Source organism: Anneissia japonica, unplaced genomic scaffold (genome assembly GCF_011630105.1).
Source record: "Anneissia japonica isolate Jap-2015-1 unplaced genomic scaffold, ASM1163010v1 scaffold287588_len240510_cov160, whole genome shotgun sequence".
Classification (NCBI taxonomy): Eukaryota; Metazoa; Echinodermata; class Crinoidea; order Comatulida; family Comatulidae; genus Anneissia; species Anneissia japonica.
The window spans coordinates 186153-209717 of NW_022716955.1; the positions used below are offsets into that span (position 1 = coordinate 186153).

General features: G+C 36.1%; 2 protein-coding genes across 2 annotated transcripts; one reads left to right on the plus strand and one right to left on the minus strand.

Moving 5' to 3' along the window:
* Window positions 1-181: 181 nt before the first annotated feature.
* Window positions 182-16340, minus strand: LOC117110075 (protein-glutamine gamma-glutamyltransferase K-like). Its single transcript, XM_033252657.1, has 13 exons — window positions 16195-16340; window positions 15035-15216; window positions 14247-14429; window positions 7799-8050; window positions 7035-7261; window positions 5827-6001; window positions 4826-4964; window positions 3838-4075; window positions 3226-3337; window positions 2379-2660; window positions 1967-2127; window positions 1456-1595; window positions 182-750 (listed from the first exon to the last, which is right to left on the minus strand). The coding sequence occupies exons 2-13, from the start codon at window positions 15210-15212 to the stop codon at window positions 609-611; spliced, it is 2229 nt and encodes a 742-aa protein (XP_033108548.1). The 5' UTR covers window positions 15213-15216; window positions 16195-16340; the 3' UTR covers window positions 182-608.
* A 2287-nt stretch (window positions 16341-18627) lies between these two features.
* On the plus strand, window positions 18628-23354 carry LOC117110078. The gene is made up of 4 exons (XM_033252661.1): window positions 18628-18759; window positions 19461-19545; window positions 20328-20939; window positions 22077-23354. Exons 2-4 carry the CDS (start codon window positions 19497-19499, stop codon window positions 22580-22582), a joined length of 1167 nt encoding a protein of 388 aa, XP_033108552.1. The 5' UTR covers window positions 18628-18759; window positions 19461-19496; the 3' UTR covers window positions 22583-23354.
* Window positions 23355-23565: the final 211 nt, after the last annotated feature.

Consider the following 23565-nt stretch of genomic DNA (forward strand, 5'->3'; position numbering starts at 1 on the left):
TTATATTATTTGGACACATTTTCATCAATGTATTGCATATGCAATTATTTGAGAAACCACGTAATGATTATGCAGTTTTTCGATTAACAAGATATTAAATGATATGAATGCTAAAAAAATACGAAATTCTATCAATTCATCACTTAGTGCCATGTGCAAAACAATATGTATAATTATTTAAAAAAAAAAAACATAGGTCTAATCTAACAAAATAAATCAACTTACATCTAGACACCGATACTTAGAAATTGCTTTATTTTATTTAGGTCTGTTCGTGATTTTTCTCTTGGTACAATACACCATGTGTATTATTTTTTTTATAAAAAGATCTATAGAAATACATATTTATAAAAAAAAAAATATGTATCCAAAATTTAAGATGATAGTGTATTACAATTATGAAATACAAAAATATTCTTGTTAAGAAAAGTTAAAAACATTTATGTTCAGTATAGCGGTTGACTATCAATTGCTGTTTTAAAAAACTAATTTGATACAAACAGCCTCACTTGGAAGAATAAGATTTTAGAGCTCGTAAGCAAAAAAGCACTTAATAATACTCTATGGTACAATATCTTATTTCCAATGGGCTTTCTTAGTACTGATGCTTAAGCAGAGATGTTGATACTCTTGGAACCAGTGAGGTTAGTGAGTTCTTTGGAGTTGAAACCAACGATGAATTGGCGGTTTCCATTGCGCTTTGGGGTCAAGCGACCACTCAAGTGCACGTGCTCGTTGGCCTTGATGTTTCTGAAAATGACAAAGATGAGACCTTACTAACCTATCACACACCGTGCAAGGTTAAATATATTATTGTAATTAAATAATGCGAGTAGCTGTTTCATTTAATAAGTGTAATTATCAATTATTCAATTGCAACAATGAAAACATTTTGCCATTTGAAAAGAGATAGTTGCAAGTAGTGGATCATCAGCATTAGCGAAAAAGTACTACAATTAGGCGAATCTTAGTTACCTTAAGATCATCAGAGGAGGATTTTCAAATAGACATTGTAGTATTAGGATAGTTAAATGCTTTAAATTTATATAATTAGGAAGAAACATACATTTCTTATTTCTGGAGATTTCAAGGCAGTGGCAGGTGTAATAAAAATAAAGAAAAACTTTTATTTCTTCTGAAAGTTTCTTTTTTTCGTGGAAGAGGGTGTACTGATTGGCCAAAAATATTTTTTTTAAATTTGAAATCATTATTATTGGTGGGCGCCGCGGGTTCGCTAAACAAGGTATAATAAAAGTCTCGCCTTGCTAGTAGCTTTATCCACACAATCAAATTATGTTCGACAAAAAACTGTTGTATCCCATATATAGTCATGATATGCCTATATAAGGTCATGATGTGATGTCATCATGACCATATTTAGGCATGTCACATGGTTTTTGGTAGTTATTATATTATTATCTCAAGTGCTTACAGTTTAATTCTCTGAACACTCACCTGTATGGAATGTTTTTAGCGCCCTCGATTCCTGGACCTTCTACACGGAACACGCACTCGGTTAATGTAGTGTCCAGCGGATTGGTGAACTTCACCAGCAGGTTAAATGCTTCTCCAACAGTAACGGTGCTATCATCAACCTGCAAGGAATGAAAATCAAATTGTACAATTGGGGGTTATTTTATTATTATTTTTTAAGTTAATCCAATTTTGATTTATCATTTGAAATTGGAAAGTTTGACTGGTTGCTTGTGGACCTCCGGCAGCCAAAGACATGGCAGGATTTGAATCTAGGACCCTAGAATTGGAAGCAAGCATCTTAACCACCAAGTTACAACTCTTAAGTTGGGCTGCTTAGAAAAAACACTATCTTATTGGCTTCCCACCATAAAGGGAGCAGCTAAGAAAACTAATTCATTGACCATGATCATCACAGATGGAATAATTATCATCAGGAAAATAAGAGTCTGGGAAAAAAAAAAATTTCAAACATGCTGAGGTTATAACTTACAGACACATCTAGTTTTGGCTTTCGAAGGGTTAAGTCGTAGGTGCCAGAGAATGCCTGCTTTGTTTGCTTCACTCCTCCCATCACAAAGAACTTCAAGGCAGCATAATCCACTAGTTCAGGCAAGTATTCAGCAGCTTGGAGCTTAAAGACCATTGTTGTCGCTGAAGGAAACACAAAACAGTATGTCACTATTAACTAATTCTCACAGCCAAAAACAACTCCACTTTCTAAGCCTCATAATGAGAGACTATAAGGGTTTAATCTTTATCGAAATAATCCTGAATTCTTATCAGAAAAGGGAAGTTAGCTGTGGCTGAACTGTCAAAAGCATAGTGACGTGATTTTTAAAACTTGAATGATTGAAGATCAGTGATTGATTCTCTTTAGTTTAAAAAATTTTTCTTCCACTTACATGCATTTCCCTTCAGTTCAGCAGTCTTCTTTTCACGGATGGCTAGACCAGCGACGACACCAGTATAATAGACAGTCTTGCCATTGAAGTTGACAAAGAGGTTTCTGGTTGAGGAACTTGTGTTCTTGACAGTAACCTTCACTTCAAAGTCTTTTCCAATCATGACATCATCAGGAACGCTGACAGAGAAAGTGACATCTGATTCTTTGGTCGGTCTGAGACGCTTCTTCTTGCGGATGGTACGCAGAGCAGTCACCACGGCAGTACGCTCTTCAACTGACCCTGAGGAAAAGAACAGAAATATTTATAGAACTGGAGAAAGATTACTTATTGATTGGAGGAACAATTTAATATGGGCTGATGTATATTCACACATCTTTACAGCACATCTGCTCTGTTTACTTGTTTTATATCAGCCTTTTAAACTGCTGTAGTTTTTTATTTCTGTTGATCTCAGCTGTAATCTTTGACAAAACAAAAACAAGACTAAATAGATGGGACATGCTGGGGAAGACTCAGGAAGTGTCCTCTGCAAGATTAGAATGCATTTCATGTAATATACAAAAATATTTATAGAACTTTTACATTGACTCTATGTTTACTTGTTTTATATCAGCCTTTTAAACTGCTGTAGTTTTTTATTTCTGTTGATCTCAGCTGTAATCTTTGACAACAAAAAAAAAAACAAGACAAAATAGATGGGACATGCTGGGGAAGACTCAGGAAGTGTCCTCTGCAAGATTAGAATGCATTTCATGTGATATACAAAAATATACATTGTCTTTAACATTAACAATTCAATTTAATTGCAAATCATATAGGCGGAAAGTATGAGATAAGAGCATACCCTCTTTGAACTTGTACTCATCTGTGACATCATGCCTGGCATCGCGTCCTACAGCCTTTGTGCTTATGTTCATGCCCACATAGTCAGAGTCGGTCCTAATGACTTCAAAGTTCTGAATTTAAAACCAAAAACATTTGTCAAAGTTACCAGATTTAACTAAATTTTCAATTGGTGTTTTACCAACTTAAAATATAACATTAATGTTGTTCTATCAGACAAAATGTGAAATTGCACTACATGCTCAATACATCACTAAATACTTGCGGAAAATATCGCAAATGATTTAGGTAGCTATCGGTCCTGTTAAAGTATGGCTATGAAAAGACAACAGTGTAGTTATGATGGTACCAGTGTCAATGTTTACATTTGCTTGAGAAAAAATAGTAATATCAATGTACCAAAACCTGGCAAGAAGCTCTGATCATGAAAATTACTTCCATATTCTTACGATATACAATAATTTGACATCATTATCTGTTCTATTAGTAACAAAATTTCATACAAACTGCATATTTACTATATCAATAAAGCAGTTTTACTAAAAAAAAATCTTCGCGGCCCCTAGTTTACGCAACATCAATTTAAAAGATAAATAAAATTTTATTGACGTACCCTTCCGTTGTCACTGACTCTCCAATCAACCGTCTCTGCATTCACTTCAGCAAATGTGAACTTGGTGTCGTAATCCAAGTAGACATGTCCTCTCTTGATAGCCGTCAAGGACGCAGGTCCCATACGGAAGATTCCAGCACTAGTCTCCTGAGGCGTGGCATCAACAGCTTGCCAACCTCCATAACCGTCTGGAAGGTCAGGTCGGGCCATCCAACAGTCATTCCAAACATGGAAGTTCCTAAAATCAATGAGCAAAAGATGTAACTAAGTATCATAAACCAAAAATCATGGTGAGGATGGTAGAGCCTTACCCCGCTCCCTGTGAATTTGAGAAAATTAGTTTTTAATAATGAACAGGTTTCTAAAATTATTAGAAACAGAAAATTTCAAAATTCTTGGATTTATAAGGATTTCACTCTTGACACACCACCAGATTTGAAAATTCAAATACTAGAATAAATAAGGGCCTGGATATTTGGAAGTTTGTCACCACACTGGCTGTTTGTCTGGACACTGCCAAGGTTCTAGGCAGCACACCAGCAGGGGTCATAAGTCTCGTGGGAGTCTCCCACAAACAAGCAAAAATCTTCATAATATCTGTATGTTCATACTTCTTCATTATCAATTAATTGTCTCATGGAAGTCAATGCCAATGGATGTCACTGTGTGGAGCAAAATACAAAATTATATGTGTTGAAAAAGCTCATTTAACCAGATATCCCAGAAGTGACTTCTTCAAACTTGGGACCCCTGCCCCAGACAAATGTTGTCATCACTTCAAGTATTCCCCTAATATTTTTTAAAAGATCACCACCTACTACAGTAATGACACTTTTAGCACAAAATGTCATCCATTCAAAAGGCCAATTTAAGAAATAAAAGTTAGTATACTTTGAATTTCAATTTTTGCAGCATTACAAGCTTTGATCAGCATCTTTTTAATACTTTTTGACTTTAACATAGAACTTAGAAGATTACTGTGTCTTACCAGATACTGTCATCGTTCAAATCATCCAGTGGATCACCATTCTCGTCGTAATGATAATCCAGTGTAAGATTGGCATCGGCGTCATGGGCAGAGCCAAAGTTGGTGACTGTTCTTGTGGGTACACCAAGAGCTCTCATCACTGACAAAAGGAGAAAAAAATGTAACTTTCGATGTCAAATTATACTGTAATTTATATAAAATATTGTATATATCTAGTTACAGTTTTTCAGCTCCTCATGTTGAACCTGACAGACTGATCCCTATTTTTAAAATGTCACTATGTTTGAGCAAACGGAACATTTAAAAAAAAAATCTATTTATTACACTATTACTACCATAAGCGAGTCGAATGGTCGAGCGGTTAAGGCAGGGGCAACATACAGCCATAATATCAGCACTGGTTCGAACGGCTTGCTCGCCTATGGTTCTGGTGGTGGAACAAGTCTTCTCGGATAAGGACTCTAAACCGTAGGCCCAGTGTACACAATTGGTTCATGCGCACTATAAAGAACCCAGTACACCTTTCAGGACGAGTAGGGGGTTGCTCCGGTGTACTGGTCCATACAACCTCTGTTGTGGACCGAGGAGAGTAGCTCAGACACGATGACACCCTTGGGGGGGGGGGAAGAAAGGTACTGTATGAGCTAATGCAGTCCCTGCTTTGAGCGCTCTGATCTTCATGAAATAGTGCTATATAATTTATGTTATGTACTGTATGTATAATCTCAGGGATAAGATAGAATAATTATACATACTCCAAGTATCAAAATGCATGCCATCGTGTCAGGATTCAATATTTCAACATTAATTATGTCATTATCATTCCTGTATGTATAAACTAATAATAATTGCAGTTCTTTTTTTATTACTGTAAATTTTAGTGCAATGGGCAGCCAAACTTTACGCTAAGATATTATTTAATAAACAATAGGCTTATACTGAAAGATTTACAATACTAATCCTGCCTTAATTAAGATTTTGAAGTATAGTTAATAACTTACATGTTGTGAAGACTGAGCCAAATACCCAGCATTGTCCATATTTGACCGACTGCCCTGTTTTCATATACTCCTCCAAGATAGCAACACTACCATTCCATGTGGTCGGTGATGTACCATCTTCGTAGTCGCCGCTCCAGTTGCCGACCAAGACACCATCATCATCCTGAGAGTTCACCTGTCATCAATTAATATGAAAATACCTTATCAACTAATTTTAATTCTTAGATTAGAATAATTATGTTATTTGAATCCCAGCTTTCCTTTATGAAGGACCACTATCCATTAGCTTTCTTCAAAAATTAAAAAATAATATTTAGGGCCTAATTTTAATTATATCCTTGTTCATGTTTTGCTATGTTTCATTTTTTGTGCCATATTAAGGCACTAAATAATTATAGTATTCAATTTTTTTTTTTTTTTGTATTTATTGTAGGTGTACACATGTTTGTGTAGAGTATGTATTTGTGACATCACACAGAGCCAACCCAAATTTCTATGTATGATTTGTACATTGATAAATGTCCGAAATAGGGCGGCTTGGCACAGTAAAGTGTTTGCAAACACCTTGCCGTTTAGTACTATGTAACAATAACTGGAACCAGCGCCGATGTTAAGGTTGTAGTAGTAAGCGTCACCCATGCCAAACAATAACTTGTAGCTCTGTCTACCATTGGCATGACATCATTGGTCAATTTATTTCAACCGTTGGTCAGTTGTCATAGTAGAAACGATTTTATAAAGACTACCTACCACAGTTTATGCTCTTATTTTAAAACTCTCTTTAATTTGGACCGTAGTTCTATTCTGAAATTGGTTTGCCGCAGTGGAAATGATTTAATTTCTCTCCTTCGCCATGCATTTCGCTTTTGCCCCAGAGCAACGTACTTTAACTATATTGCTTTAGTCTTCCCAGCTGTATCAATGGGTACCAGCCAATTGCTGGTAGTCATCTACAGTCTCGTACCCAGGGTCAACATCACACTCCAGTGACTCTCATCCGCTTCACACTACCTGAAACTGGAGATATCTCCAGCCCTATGGCACAGCAAGGATTTACTCTATATTCAATTTGATTTGACAAAGACATGTGACATGCCTGAATATGGTCATGATGACATCACATCATGACTATATATGGGCATACAACAGTTTCTTTTGTCAAAGAAAATTTGCTATTCTCGACAGAGCTAAAAAATAAAATGACTTACCATCGCTGACATGGCTCTGGCCACCTCAACAACATTTCCACGCTTTGGCTGCGTTAGGGTTGAATTATCCAAAAGCAGCAACGCACACTCCAAGGCCACTGCTTCGAACTGACCCTGATACCAGGGTGAGCTACCTATCTGGCGTTTGCTGCCATAGTAATACAGATTGTACTCATTCATCACATACTCTTGCCGCTTTTTATCATCTTCCATGTACACATCGCCCTCTGGAGGAAAATAACGTTCATTTTTAAATGACAGACTGTTAGGAATAGCTCAGATAGAATATAAAAAAATTGGTTTTAAGACTCTATTTTAGAGTTGGTCAGCCCATAAACTGTTAAGGTAAACAAGCTATATAGTATAGTTGGTAGAGCATCTGCAATGGTAATCTGATACTGGTATTGTAACTGGCATTTATAATGAGCCTTTTCCTTGATGTTATAAAGCGCAGTTCCTTTCCCTGGTTGTTGCTGCTGGTAATCAGCGCTGGAACAGGCAACCCCACCAGGTACCCATTTATATACCTGGGTCGAGAGAAGCAATGCAGATAAAGTGCCTTGCTCAAGGACACAAGTGAAATGCACAGTAAGGGGTTGAAACCCAGACCTCGAGTTTGGGAAACCAAACCCTTCCCGCTGTGCCAAACTGCCTCAACGTCTTGGGATTGAATCATGGTAGGGAAAATGCTTACTTTCTCAAAAAAGTACTATCAGGATTAAATAAAAATTTATTTTAATGATAGGTTAAAAGATAATGCTCACTTTTGAACCAGGGGTTGAAGATCATGTAAATTTCGTCTTTGTACTCAAACTCGTACTCATTAGAGCCATTGGCCAGTGTCCGCACGAGCAATGCGTGCCTCCCAATGATCATCTCAGCATCCCCTGGGTAGACGCACAGGGAAACCTTATTCCCTTTGGCACTGACTACCTTGGCACCCCAGTCACCTTCCACTTGTTTCTTGACAAGAGGTATGATAATGCGAGATCCGTATGAAACACGAGGACGTTTTCCTAAAATAAACAAAGAATCAAATTATTTTGATGGGCAACAGAATGTAATGTGGTGAATCAATGAATTAGTAAAATCCAACTTAAAATATTGCGATACTGATCAACAAATTTCCTCCTGAATTATAAATCAAAAAGTGATGATGTCATATTTATTGTTTTTTGCCATGGTGATTGATTCAATTTAATAACTAAAAACTTACATAATTCTTGTAATGCTGCTGTTACATCTACACTGCCAGTGAAACATTTTGTTTATATACATTTACTACAATACTTCTTAAAAGCAGCAATTTTATGCTGCTACAATTCAGGATTGAAACAAAATGAAGGGTAATAATGAATAATCAAATACTGTTTTCTGGTTATTTTTTTCAGTACTGATTGATTCCTGATGATGACATAATTATGTCGAAATATTGAACACATAATATTGAACACATAATTCTTAAGTACAATACGTAACAAAGATAAGTAGTTTGGCTGATGAGACAGGTACTAGCAGCCCTTTGAAAACTTGAAAAAATAAAAAAATAATTATGCTCCACTTGTCATGAATTTTTAAGAGCCACTTGTAACATCAGTTAATACTACAGTACAGTAGAGGGAAAAAATGAACTATTAATTAATCAGTAATACATTAGACTTCATCTACAACAAAGGTTTGAAAATGCTTAATTTCAGATCTGTTTTTCCACATTTGTTTTATATTATAAACCAAAGGATCCACTGATTATTCGAAAATAAAATATGAGCAGTGTAAATTCTTGAATGAGCGTTGCAGCACTTACAACAAAATTTTTGGAGGCTTTCAGTGCTGTGCTTATTCGAGAGTGGCACTTTTCGAGAAAGGCGCTTATTAAAAAAATATGGAAGAGGCGCTTTCTATGCCCATTCCCAGGTTACCTATCTAAAGTATTACCATGAATACTGCCTAAGCACATGTAGGATTTATTTTATTTAAAGGCCATCCATACCCAGTACTGTACAGGATTTCGATAGCCTATCTAGGCTCTACATAATAAACGTTAATAAAGATCTGCTTGGGTCTTCATTGTGTTATTATCCATTTGAACACTGTAAACACTGTATTTAGAACCTTGTTTCTCAAAATGCTTCTTTACACACAGGGTAATATGTAAAGGTAAAGGTAGGAGAATAACCCCTAACTTGCAGCGTCGTTGTGCTGAATATGTACTCTTGATAATGCCCTGCAGCGCTTATTCGAGAGCGGCGTTTGGCTAAAATCATCACATCTGCTGCGGCGCTTATTAGAGAGTGGCGCTTACTCAAGGATTTATGGTAAATTTGAAGAATGACGACTGTGAGGCCATTCATAATTGATTCTACGTTTTGTTCTTTATTTGAACATTGTCAATTCTTCAGAGGTACCATACGCACATTTTGTTTTATATAGTATATAATTTTTACAAAATTCATCAAAGAATTTATCGACTTCTTTTGTCTGAGAAAGAGTACTGGAGCCTAAGACATAAATTAATTGAATATTAGCATTCAAAAATTGATCCCAAATATCATTATTTTATTTATAATCAAGTTTATTTAACTCCTCTAAACGTAAATGTTTAAGAGAACGCAACAAACAAATAAAAAGTGTCTTGTCTTCTTCACTATCTGTACTGCAAAGAATACATAATCCCATTTCTCTTCAGACCGCAAGTGATATACCTTCAAAATTGAAACTATAAATAATTTTATTGTGTCATATTATGATGTTAAATGCCCCAATCATAACTACTGAAATGCACACTACTTTAATTTACCTCGTCTGGATACCTTTAACACATGGCAGTATTAAATATGTAATGTAAGTATCAGTACAAGAATCATGAAAGATTTAACTTCATCACTGAAGTAAATAATCCCACCTTATCATTGTTTCTCTATAGGCCTATCATAATTTGTTAGCCAGGCTAAATAATTAGTTACTGAACAGACTTTTTGTTTTTTGACATGTTTTCTCATAAATAATTACACAAGAATGGTTGCATTTTCTGTCTTCACTGATACCTTTAATATTTAAATATTGGTCTCCCTCTAATTAATTAAAGGCCACTTTTCTGTGGCCTCATATTATTGTAACGGGTATAGGCTATAAATGAAACATACTATAACATACAGAGTCAGTACAACAATGTATATGTCACAAAGTTGAGATTTTTATTCGGCAATCAGCAATTCAAGATTCAGGCTGGATAATACAAAAGCAGGCACTTAAATAGAAGAGTAATCTTATCTACAAAAATGGTTCACAAGACAATATAGAAGGTGATGTGGAAAGGATTAACTACAATAGGTGGAAGAAAGACTGTATGCTAGTACAAACATGGAAAAGTTCAGTCTACTGACTACATTATCAAATGTCTTATTATTCTATTTAGAGACCAAAGCTGCTAAAGACCAGGGCTGGTTATTTGTAAATTGCATGTGAGCTAAAAAACAACTAATTTTGTTTTAGGCAAGTGATTATTTGGGGTAAGGGGTAAATTTAAGCTGGAATACTCTATACACATGATTACTACTGCAGTCATCAAAGTATTGTTCACAACAACACAAAAAATACATTCTAGCAGAAAAAAATATTCCAACATATTTATTCATATACAGCTAGTACTTGCATTAAAGTACTTAAGTTATTTTAGTAACTGAATATACTATATTCCATGCAGCTCACAGGCTCCTATTAATATAATTAATTATAAGCCTGCATCATCTGGATTTCTATTTATAAACAAACACATGCACAATGACTAGCAGTACTACAACAATTAGAAGTTTAGATCGTAGGAAGGTGGTGATAACCTTTATAATTTTACTTTTTAATAAAAGATATAATTAGGTTACCATATTTATTTTGTATTTTCAGCAATTTTCTGCCAGATTGGAAATGATATGTATACAGTATTGTGTATTTATGAAAATTAAACTTTTTGATTAAAATTTAAAAAAAAAAAGAATTGCTGCAGTATTTGGGGGGTTTTACTAGATATAAGGTCAGTGATTTTCAATGCAAGGTGCTCTATTTTTCACATCCCTAAAGATTTTAGGGAGTGCAATCGTTCGCTTAAACCCGCAGGCTCTCAAACACCATTGAAACCCCGGTCATAAGGTGTGCTTCTACTAATACAGTAAACACAAAATAATTATATTTTTTAAAACCAATTTTTTAATGAGTGCCCAGAAAACGGTAGGCCCAGAAGAGCGGACAGGCCTAGGCCCAATATTCCCCTAACCACATACATGTTTTTTGACGTTTTAGCTTCTAGGCCTAGGACATCAACAAACTCATGTGTGACAGATACGAGCCAGCTTTGCAGTGGTTTGACGCACCTGGAGGTCACATTTCGCCTGATGATAATCACGTTTTGTGTTGCAGCTAGAAAGCGCACATTCAAAATCGGTTATTTGCCGTTCAAGCACGCTAACCATTTTTTAATCGCTTTTTTCAAAATGGTCCAGTTTCTACAGCGAGTAAAAAAGTAATTTTTAATTAATTTTTTTCCCAGCAGAAACAGGCCCTTAAAAGTAGTCTTTAATGAGGACCTGTAGAATATTATAAGCCATCATCATCCAAGAAATGAATTCTAATGATATTCTATAAATCGTTGCAAGAGTGAGTGTACAATGTTCTTTTGTTAGCACATGAAAATTCAAGCACAAAAAATTATGAAGCATTATTAAGTAAAATGCATAGCGAATGCCTACGCTAGGCTACAGCATTTTCAGTTAACAAAAGAAATCCAGGGTAATTCACTTCCTGCTTAGAGCTTGCTTTTCATTGGCTCCCAAGGCTGTCTTCAGTTCAGCTGCATAAGCCCAAGGCTGATGCAATGAGTAACTTCCTTGAACCCGCAATTATTCAAATTCAAATTGTTAAATAGTATTACTATTATTTGAATTATTTAAATTGAAATTGAGTTGGTGGTTAAAGACGCTTGCATTCAAATTTCAAGGCCTTAACTTTAATTCCTGTTATGGAACAGATTTTTTGTTTTTCTCATGGGAAAAAAAAACCTCCACTCTCTAAATGCCTGTTTATACTTGCAACGTTAACAATAACTATAAAAAGCTAAAAAGCAATTGTTCATAGAAAATAATATAAATAATAAATGTTTTTACACTAGGACAATTCGATAATGACTTATCGATATACGATAACAAAATATTTTGACAAATCATTTCAAATGACGTCATAACTATGGAAAAACGATAAAATCGTTGTTACTAATATCATTTAATCATTTTTCAATGATTACAACGTCATTTGAATTGATTTGTGAAATTATTTTTTATTGTATACAAGATAAGTCATCATTATCGAATCGTCCTAGTGTAAAAACTCTTATTTCTTTTATTTTCTATATGAAAAATTGCTTTTTAGCTTTTTATCATTTATCGTTGCAAGTATAAACAGGCCTTCCTTTGCCTAAATAATATTTATTTGCCAGTCAAGTAGATATATCGTTTGCCAGGAGAAAAAATAATTTTGTAATTTTCAATAAGTTACACAAATAAATACAAAATTTAAACATACAGTAAAGTTATAAACTACAGATTGATAAAAATAATCAAAAGGCAAAGGTTATAAATAAACAGATTATAAAAAGTAAGCAAACATAAACAGTTAATAGTCAATACAATGAGATATAGTGCTTGCTGAGAGCAGACTTAAGTAAACTACAGATTGATAAAAATAATTGAAAGGCAAAGGTCATAAATAAACAGATTATAAAAAGTAAGCAAACATAAACAGTTAATATCAATACAATGAGATATAGTGCTTGGTGAGAGATGGTGAGAGCAAACTTAAAACTTGTAATTGATATGGCAGGGCTGTGGTAATGGTGGGCGGAGATGTGCGGGGCCACCGAGCCTTGAAGTTTTCCACCCAGTCTAATGCTAATTTTATGACCCTCCATCCACCCTTATTAACCCCATTTTTCCATCCTTAAAATTCACTCATATTATTTAGAGTTTACCGATGTTATCACCCACCCACCCTTAAAATGTCTACAACCCACATTATTTTTCTACAGACTACAACCTAGATAAAGGATTCTTGAATAGATAATATCCGTTCCCGTCACAGTTTTGGAAATGAAACATGCTGAACTTTTTAAAATACTGCCTTTAGCATTCCAATATATTAGTCTGCCCTCGCACCGTTCACTTAATTTAATAAACTCATCAAAAAAGAAGGGAGGACAAAAGCCTCTCATAATTTTAAATCCTATAGACGAGTTTGTGTACTGTAGAAGTACATTCTCTATACGTAAAATATTGAGGGTTTTTCAAGCTATAGTGATAGGATGTCTCCCAGTTGCCCTCTTTCTTGAACATTATGATCTGTATGAAATGATGTTTGCCCTACCTGACATGTTATACTGAATGCTCAGTTTATTCCCAAATACTTGCGAAGAAAATCTTGCAAGTGATTCAGGTGGAAATCGAACCCCATGATTTGCGTTGCCCTAATTTGAAGGCTTTAAATTTTTTCAGTATTATGTTTATCACCTGGTGACCACATGTAGAGCATCTTAATTGCATGTTTGTAATGTCTAAGGGATTACCACTTATTAAATAAGACAGTGATTAATATCCTACTCTTTGCTAACTTACCATATATGTACATATGACAATATTTTGGTTTTATTTCAATTTCTACTACCTAACTGACAATTTATTTTTGATCCTTGAAAAGACCAAATAATTAAATGTTTGTGAGTAATATTTCCAATTATTCAATTCAACACAGATAACTTTTATCCGTAAAATACAAATGAATTCATTTTAGCAACATGGTGCTCTCTCAGTAACTTTACACTGCAAAAATGTTAACAAAAATTACCAAATTCATACAAATCAACTAGTGGGTGGGGGTTGGGAAATTTTTTTCTCTTCGTCCAACCCATCATGAGATCGCCAGACTAAAAATATTAATTTTCTTATCCAACTAATGTTATTCTGATTGCCAATCCCTAACATTGTGGTCTAAAAGTATTTTGGACCACACAAAGCCATAAAAACTCTTCCGATGAACCCTACCACCGGGATCTGACCGAGGCTTTAGCTGACCCCCTTGTCAGATATGTCGGACCTCCGTCGGCAAATTTCTGGAGGCCCCCCCCCACCTTCCCCGCTGCATGGGCAGTAGGCCTATATCTTTGAACATACTTACCAAATCGAAGCTCAATTATGATGTCATCTTGGCCTTGCTTGAAGTCGCGTTGGAACTCAATTTCCATATTAAAAGATTGTCCTCTTCTTAAAATTAACTCGTCAATTTCATATTCACTCGTGTGATGGTCATGTTTGTTTGTTGCTAATAGCATATCTATGCTCTTTATTTTTAATTGTCCAGCTAAAAAATCAATTTACACATAATATTTATAATCTAGTAATAACAATGTAATTATAATAAAATAGTAATACAGTACCATATTATTTGAATAAATGCCCCGGGGCATTTATTTTTGAGAAGTGTTAAATATGTGTTAAATTTTGTGACCATCAAGTCTTATTCCAAAACAGGTTGAAAAAAATGTAATTCTACTCGAGTAAAACAATAATATAATGTGTTGAGAATGATGATGCTTCTGTTAGATTTGTTTATTTATTTATTTAACTGGGCGTTTATTCGAGGAAAAATAAACGCCTCAGGGCGTTGATTCGAGGAAGAAGTATATTCCAAATGAGGCTCTAGAGGGGCGTTTAAAGCAGGGCGTTCATTCGAATAAATATGGTAACAACAAAAAACAACAATTACTTTAAGAAATATTATTGCCAGTAATTCAACAAAATGAGGATTAAAAGCCTCTAAACCACCAGAGGGGATCCAGAGACGCCCGACAATAACCTGAAACGTTTTGGGCAATAAATTTTTTCTTTATTTTTTTTTTTACTTTTCCAAAGGGGGAATGGGGCTGGCCCGGCCCCTCCCCCATTAATAAAAACAATTTCACTTGCCTGATGATGGTGGACGTGGGATCACAATAGCTGCATCGGAGACATTACGCCTTCCGGGTTGAACCCTGAGATCACTTATGCGCTCCGCATTACGAGACGTTGGGTATGGCTCATAGCGTGCAGAGTAGCCATATCGTGTTGGAGGGCGACTTCTTCTACTGGATCGACGTGGAGCCATGTTTCTATAAAAATACAAGTTATGGTAAGCATTAACTTGCCCATATTCCTATAGTAGTTCTACAGTATCTAGGGGTGTAGCCTGGTTTTCAGTCTGGGTGGGTGCCAGTGGCAAATCCAGGCCCCAGGGAGGGACTATCACAAATGGAGAGTCTATACCCCCTCAGGCCCACCATGGTTGTGCTAAAACAAGAAAATGTATGATTATGATACCTGAAATTCTGGACATTATGATGTCCAGAAATGGCAGGAGCTCTCAGACATCAATTAAAGGTTGATTATAATTTTTTCTGCATTATGGGGGGGGGGAGGGGGTGTCGTCACTCAAAAAACCCACCCTATGCCCATGCCATCTCACATCATAGCTGGCATGTACACAAGTCCTTGACCACTGGAGTCAGATTTTATTATTTTCAGATACTACTGTAGCTTTGTTTGTGTATCATACTGTAATAGCTCTCCCTAAATCACCTGACCAATCAGCGTCGCCGAAAGCTGTTAGTGGTGGCATGTAGCAATTTCATGAAAACCACACTTAGCCTAGGCATGCTAGGTCTAGGAGCTACCCTTCTTCTAAAACATTACATGTTACTTTATAATTACCTCACTCTCAGAGAGGCTTTTCCTATTATATTAGCATGTTCAGTGCTATCAAACTGGAGGCCTAGGTAGGCAGCTAGGCCTAAATAAAAAATGCACCAACGTCGGTAAACGGCATCTTAATCTGTTACAGTCATTTTAGACGTGACAGACACAGCGACTAAATAAAAAAAGCCCCTCGCTCCAGCAGGAAGAGCGGCTCCGCTCAACTCAACCAGATCACATAAAATACCGGGGGCCTGAATCTGAAACCGGCGACATCAATCAATAACGAACTTTGATCTACCTAGCCTACCTCCTTGCTTTTATCAACGAATGAAATCAATCAGTTAAGTTTGAAATGCTAGTATATATTTTTAAAATAAGTCCGTTGTAATACTTACTTTCAGTTAACCTGCAAAACAGAAACGGGGAGCGGGGACGAAAGACGAGTAAAAAGCTAACAGACCGCTCAAAACCAACAAGCTAAGGTGAGGGGATTTTTTGGTTGAGTGATTTGATGAGACGCGGGAAAGTCATCCTAGAGGGGGCGCTATTTATTCATTTATGTATCTGTTTTATTTATTATTTATTTTTTATTTATTTCATTTATCTTAAATGCTTCAGTTATATTTTGTACATATCTTATTATGTTATCTTAAGTACCTTATTACTGATAGTTTACTAAATTAAACTATATTTTTCATATTTTATTTTATAATTATTGTATTTTCCATTTTATTGCGACCCTCGTAATCGTATTGGTGTCTCCACACACTGTTGGGATCTGGAATAAAATAAATTAGTCCCTTCCAAAATTGTTGATAAGTTATTATCTTTTGAAAACGTACTTATGTAGCCGTGTTACTGTGTTTGGTGTAATACTGTACTGTGCTTTGTATTTTTCAATATGGATGCACCAAGATACAAAGGTGCAATTTCCAAATAAGGTGATTTTATTTTATTTACATGATAGTAACTTTAGTATGGAGATACACCTCCACTAATGGTAATCAAAGATGACAATAAATATTTAAGAAACACGTGTCTCTATCGGGATTCGTAGTAAATATGGAAAACCTCAAGCATTAAATAAAAAAATAATTGTTCAATTAAAAGAATTGAAGAATTCAATAACTTGCATAAAAACGCAGACCACAGAATCAAGGGCGGATCCAGAGATGTCAAAGGGGGAGAGAGCGGGGCGAAGGTGGCCGAAAAGTGGGTGGGGGGTCGATCGCGATAACACCGCCTTACGGAGGGTCCTTCAGCATTTTGTTTCCTAGACGCCCGAAAATAACCGCTAAGGCGTTTTGGGCGATCAATTTTTCCTTTTTCTTTTTTTTTTCTTCTTTCCTTTTTTTTTTTTTTTTTTTTTTTTTTAATTTTTCCAAAAGTTGGTGGGGGGGGGCTTCCCCTTCCTAAATCCGCCCCTGAGAATGATTCTGTTTCTCTAATTCACAGACGTTATAGGCCTACTGCAAAAATTCTATGATTACCAGTAAAGCCTGTTTTCCAGGCGAATTTCAAAATTCTATCGGAGTTTTTCCCGCGTTCGATTCGCGGGAATAAATTCGCCTTGTAGAAAACAGGCCGCCCTGCAAAGTATGACACTGACAAACTTTTTAATGTGTATACATTGAGTGGTAAGGAAATTTCTTGTTTCTCATTGTTATTTTCAATTGAAAACTACGGTAATATTATAATACAGTAATTTATTTATAAATATCATACACTTCCGATATTATTTAATTTCATTTTTTTGTAGTTCGTCACAGGCGGTTGAGTCTGGGTTTCGAAAATCAATCAATCATTATTTTTTATTCAAGTAACCTCTGTAACGGAGAAGTAAAAATAACAAAAATTAGAAAATTAGGATAGATTTTACAATTCACAACAAAATACGTTAAACAGCCTCAGTCAAGAACACTCAGGGGAGTTGATGGTGGGGGGGGGCGGGCCGGCTCCGCCCCCCCCCCCCCCCCCCCCCCCCCTTTGAAGAAAAGAAAAATGAGATAAAGAAAACGAAAAAAAAAAAAATCTCCCAAAGCGCCTCAAAAGTAGGGCTATTCGGGCGTCTAGAAAACCCCCCACGGTGGTGTTATCTTGATCGGCACATTTCTGGAGTACACTTTAAATACACTGACTAAAAATCATAAATATTGAAAACACCAAAACTACAAACAAAATGAGAAAAGCTCGCACTTGACAACACAGAAGGCATTTAATTAGAAAGTTGATAAATGTTCTTTAATAAGTTGAGAACTAATTATAAAAATTGGTAAAATTCCCTGAACACTATCAGCAATCCCGCTTTGAGAGTTACCACCTTTTTTTCTGAAAAAAAAAGCCCACCCACGGTATAGTATCGGGGTTGCAGAAAAGACATTGCGACATAGGCCTATCCCTGTTCGGTGAAACATCTTAGCCGAAATATTTTTCCATCGAAAATGACACTCATCTAGGTGAGTGACATCGGGGCGCGTTATCTGTCGACCATCTCGCCACAAGGTAGGCCTTACTTACAACAAGGAGGTTGCTTGCTTAGAAGAAAAATTGTTGGCGAAATGTATGTCGTTTAATATGTTTTCTTAAAAATTGGGGGTCTATTAATTAATTAGGCTTTCAGATACTATTATTTAAATACAGTTTTGATAATTTTTTTTAGGGGGTGGGGGCTGAGCTTAATTTTATTCATACATATTGATCTACAATTTTACTTTTTTGGGGTGGCTTAAATTACTTTCCCCTTGATGTAATTTGATTTGAATTTTTTTTAAATTAAAAGGAAATAGAACGGGTAGAAAATCTGAGAAAAGTTTTTGCAGAGCGCCAACTACGTGAAGACGGAGATAAAATAAAATTATATACTGCTCAAAACCACACAGAAAAGAAACAATAAATAAAAATGTTATCCTAGGTTGGCCCCTAGGCTAGTAGAACCTAATGTGATAAAACACTCATTTGCTGTAAGTATATTGCATTACTTTTACATGTTGCAATTGGCTAAGCCTTTCAGGGGAAGATGATTATGCGCTGCCTAGAAGGCTAGGCCTACTACAGTAGTTAGCCTACTTACTATAATACTACTACTACTAAGCTATGCCTAGGCCCTACTACTAGGTAGGTAGGCGGGCCTGGCTAGCTAGGCCTAGAGTTAATAGGGAGGCCTGGCCTAGAATAGTCTAAACGGCAATAAACCAAAACGGTAATAAGTCAGAACGGCAATAAACCAAATGAGTTGAGCTGTCCAACTGGGGGACTTGAGCTCGTAGGCCCGAGCTGGAGGAAGGGTTTGAGAGGGGAGTTCCTCCTCCCAAATGAGATTTTTTTAAGAATAGCAACCTCTGTATGGCCAGAAATGACACTTTCAGACTGTGACAGACGTGTTGGTTTGGCGTGGGCCTATTTATATATTTCTTTTAGTCCAACTGCCCGACAAGCTATGTGCAATTTTGAGCAACCCACATCTTGCACTTAAGGCAAATTATTAGCTGCTACAGAAATTTGTCATTTACTTTAGAAATATGAAGACATGGAAATGCATTTTTACCATCTTTGGAAGCACTCACACTTTACAGTATTGGCACTGCCCCCCCAACCCCACTCTCTTGGTGCTTGTGAATATGTTGATTCTGATCAGTAGTTTTCTATCAATTTTCTAACACAGATACTATACTATAATATTACCAAAAAGCAGAGGATCATGAACGAGGAATTTGGTGCAGAACTATTCCAATTTTCAGAAAGGCCAAGTAAGTTTAGTACTTAGAGTTACAAAACATTAAAAACAAACAACTACCTGATTCTCAGATTCCAGTACATCAATATATTTTCACAGGGCATATTAACACCATGCAAAGTGAAAACCAAAGCAATAAACTTCTATGATATTTTTTCACTTGTTTTGTCTTTACAGATTAAAATATGTTATAAATTGGATCTTCTGTTTGTTTCATATTTGTAGCAAGTCATTGATAATTTTTTTCTGAAAACTATAAATTAGAATTAAAGGAAAGATTAATTTAATGTAATTTATGAGACACCAAAGAAGATAAATTTATTTACAAAATCGTTTTCAACTGTGGTAAAAAAAACAAAAACCCAGCCTGCATAACTCAATGGTACTGTGCACTTTGCTATAAAAAAAATCCATTGTGGATTATCTACATTGTACTGTACAAGCTTGGGTTTTATGATACTCCGAGGCGGTGGGGGAATTCCGGTTCAGAACCCCCATCCCCCCTCCAAAAAAATAAATAAATAAAATCATAAATTGCCGTACCTCAGCCTCAACTATTGTGGGGGGAATTAGGTATAGATCATCCACCTCTGAAATTTCCTTCCTGGGCCCCCTCTATTTTAAATTCCTTGGTCCGCCACTGTTATTCATGTTAGGCCTACTCTAAGATCAGATGTAAACCCTTCACCAGCAATTTGACTTTAACTACTAGGCCAAGGTTGTGGTTTGATTTTCAATGGACACATTTTCTCTAAAAAAGGAAATACTAATTTTGTTTTTTCATTCATTCTGTAGATTTTGAAGAAGTTGGTTGTGTTGTTCCCAATTGCTGCAACAACATTCTATCAGAATATCGAAAGTCTAGATTTCTGCTTCATTACCCTGATGGCGGGGACGTTGAAAGGAGTAGTGCATGGCACAAAATCCTTGAGGATGAGTTCGGTACAGTTATCTCTGAGGAAATACTCAGTATCTGTGGAAAACATTTCATCGATGGATGTCCATCGGAAAAATTTCCTAATCCTGTTTTATTCGGACAGAATGTGTTGTCAAATGAGACAGAACTCGCCAAGAAAGCTCAGCGATATTGCTGCATCCGGAATTGTCGTTATGGGCCCGACTTTAAATCACACCCCAGCTCTAGAAAAATTATCAATTACTATTCTCTAAATCTGCTGTGTGATGATTCAATTGGAAGGAATCTCCTAAAGAAACTCATGTCAAGTACACTGTATGTTGGACTAGAGAACCATACATCTTTTTTCTGTAGTCTGCACTTCAAAGCTAACATATTGAACCAAAAAAGGATTCAGTCAGATAACAATCCAGGATGTGGGTTATCAAAAATTAAACAGCAGAAAACACAGCCTTCATCATCAGATAAAGTTGAGGTCGAGTCTATGAACCGTAGGTGGCAGCTTTTAATTTAATCTACCGTAAAACCTTGAATTTAAGCCCAATGGGCTTAATCTCGAGAAGAAGCCCATCCCGAATTGAAGCCTCCCTCTTTAGTTTGCAAAAGTAGCCTCAAAAAGAAGCCCATATCACCCATGGGCTTCTTTTCAAAATGGCATGAGCTTTTTTTTTTTGACACAGTACAGTACCTGTAACACTGTACTTGAATTCAAAGCAACAAAATAAATTAAAAACACACTTGGTTCATACAGTGATTAGGTGATTTAATGCCAGTTAATACATTCAATGATACAGATTGATGTTACAGTGGCCCTATTTATAGTTTTATAGTAGTAATTCCCAAAATTTACAGCATTCATTTTGAAAAGAAGCCCTCCTCTTTACATTGCAAAAGTAGCCTCAAGAAGAAGCCCATCTCGAAAAGAAGCCCATCCAAAGTTTGCAAGAAAAAAGTAGAAGCCCAGGGCTTCAATTCAAGGTTTTGTGGTATTTAACAATGGTAGATTCAAGGGATTGGTGCCCCGCCTTCCCCCACCCCCATTCCACCATAAATTTAAAAAATGTGGGAAAAGAAAATTGCGTTCAAATTTAATTTTCAGACACAAATGTTTGTACATCTCCAGCCCCTAGGCCCCTAGTCTGGACCTTCCATCTGTAAAATTCCCCATCCTTGAGGTGCGTATTATTAGAGCCTTTGCTCATACCAATGTGGGGCTAAGGTCGGGGTGGACCCCCCCTGTCAAAGAACTTGAAATTATTGTCGAGCACCTTGATTGATTTGCTATCGGTGATGACCTGTGACCCTGTTTGGTGAAATCTCATGGTGCTTTCACTGAGTAACAGTAGGGTGCTTTCGATTGCACGACAGTAGAACGTAATGGCATTGCTAAGAAGTCACCTACACATGCCTGGATTCTAGGGCACGATTTGGCCCGAATCTATGCTGTGCAGAGAACGTATGATGATCCCGGATGAGTGAATCCCTTCCAGCTTTGCATCATCACGCCGATCAAAAGCTCCCTAGTAACTGTACTCGCCATTTGAAATTCATTCATAGCAGTTTCTTCCATAGTAGTACTCAAAATGAAATACATGTTAATATTTATCAATGTTCCATTTTCGTTGCAGAACCCAAACAACCTTGTAATATGCTTACCTTAAATGTAAAGGTTAAACACAAAGATACCTGTACTAACTGGGCCAAATCAGACGAGGACTGCTGTGTGATACCAACCTGTCCGTTCTCGGACATCCGGATGAAGTACCGATCCGGAAACTCAGAGTTCCGACCAGCTATGTTTACGTTCCCGTCCCTTAGTTTCCAGCCGCACACAAGGCTTGAGTGGTTGAGATTAGTGAGGGCAGCTATGCCACTGGATCAGAAAAAATTCTGTCCGAAAATTACAACAATGATTTGTTCACGTCACTTTCCTAATGGATCCCCAACAGCTACGGCACCAAACCCATCTTTGCTCACGGAATATGTTAAACCGGAAGGAACAAACTCGAACGAAATGGATGATGATTCCCCAACAAGATTTATAATTGACATTTCAAACGAAGACAATTCAAATATCAAAATTTCCGTACCCAAGAAAAAAAGGAGAAAAAGGAAAGCGACAAATAATCTATAAGTTAGGGAGAAACCTGAAAATTGCTTTCTTTTTTAAAAATTTATAAAATTATAAGAACTGAATATTGAACAAATAGCAATGACAAGTAAGTGTTATAGTTGATAAAAAATAGTTGATTAAAAAGGGGATTCCCCAGGTATAAGGCAATCCAAAAAATTTGCCCAATTTTGGGTTCAAAGTGCTGGGCTTGACCAGAGGAACTGTACAAAAGCTGTGGCTGTGCTAGCAATTGGTCAGAGGGAACCTAGCCTCCGTCGGTGAACTATGGACCGCCGTTGAGAATTAGAGCAAAATCTGTAATATATAGGAGTGATGTTTTGCCCTACCTGATGTGTTATCATACTCAATACTTGCAGACAAAATTTGCAAGTGATTCTGTAGGAATTGAACATACAACCTCCAAATAACTAGCCTGGTGTCATAACTACTAGACCACCAAACTTGCGCTTAGTGACTAGTATTTAATACTATCCCCAAGTAGCAGTGGGTGTTGCAAATACTATAATGTTTTGTGTTTGCATCAACAAAATATCAGAGTGAGGTTTTTCCCTACCTGACGTATTATCGTACCGAACACTCAGTAGATTTTCAATTTCTTGCGAAAAGAAATGTGCAAATTATTCAAGTGTGAATTGAACCCACGATTTTCAGATAACTAGCCTGATGTCATAACCATTAGACTACCGTGCTTGCAAAACGAAATACTGTAATATAATATGAAGATACAATTATATTATATTATATTTATTCATGGAGATTGGTTCTCTTTAACAAAAATATATACAAACAAAAAAATGTATAAAACGCCTGTGGAAAAATACAAATAATAAATTATTTACAATTTGAATTTAAAACATTTACTGCATGAGAGTTAAATCAATTATGTAAATATGTGAAGATATATATACAGTATATATATTTATTTATTTATTTATTATGTGTACTAGGAAAACCTGTTCTGTAGCATATCTACTGTTCTCCCA

What these genes read in the sequence shown, in the direction of transcription:
- LOC117110078 (XM_033252661.1), top strand. Translation starts at nt 19,497, where the DNA reads ATGAACGAGGAATTTGGTGCAGAACTATTCCAATTTTCAGAAAGGCCA. An exon ending in CCAATTTTCAGAAAGGCCAA is followed by an intron (nt 19,546 to 20,327) that starts GTAAGTTTAGTA and finishes TTCATTCTGTAG; the next exon opens with ATTTTGAAGAAGTTGGTTGT. An exon ending in TGAGGTCGAGTCTATGAACC is followed by an intron (nt 20,940 to 22,076) that starts GTAGGTGGCAGC and finishes TTTTCGTTGCAG; the next exon opens with AACCCAAACAACCTTGTAAT.
- LOC117110075 (XM_033252657.1), bottom strand. Translation starts at nt 15,212, where the DNA reads ATGGCTCCACGTCGATCCAGTAGAAGAAGTCGCCCTCCAACACGATAT. An exon ending in CCAGAGCCATGTCAGCGATG is followed by an intron (nt 6,002 to 7,034) that starts GTAAGTCATTTT and finishes AATTGATGACAG; the next exon opens with GTGAACTCTCAGGATGATGA. An exon ending in AGCCAAAACTAGATGTGTCT is followed by an intron (nt 1,596 to 1,966) that starts GTAAGTTATAAC and finishes CATTCCTTGCAG; the next exon opens with GTTGATGATAGCACCGTTAC.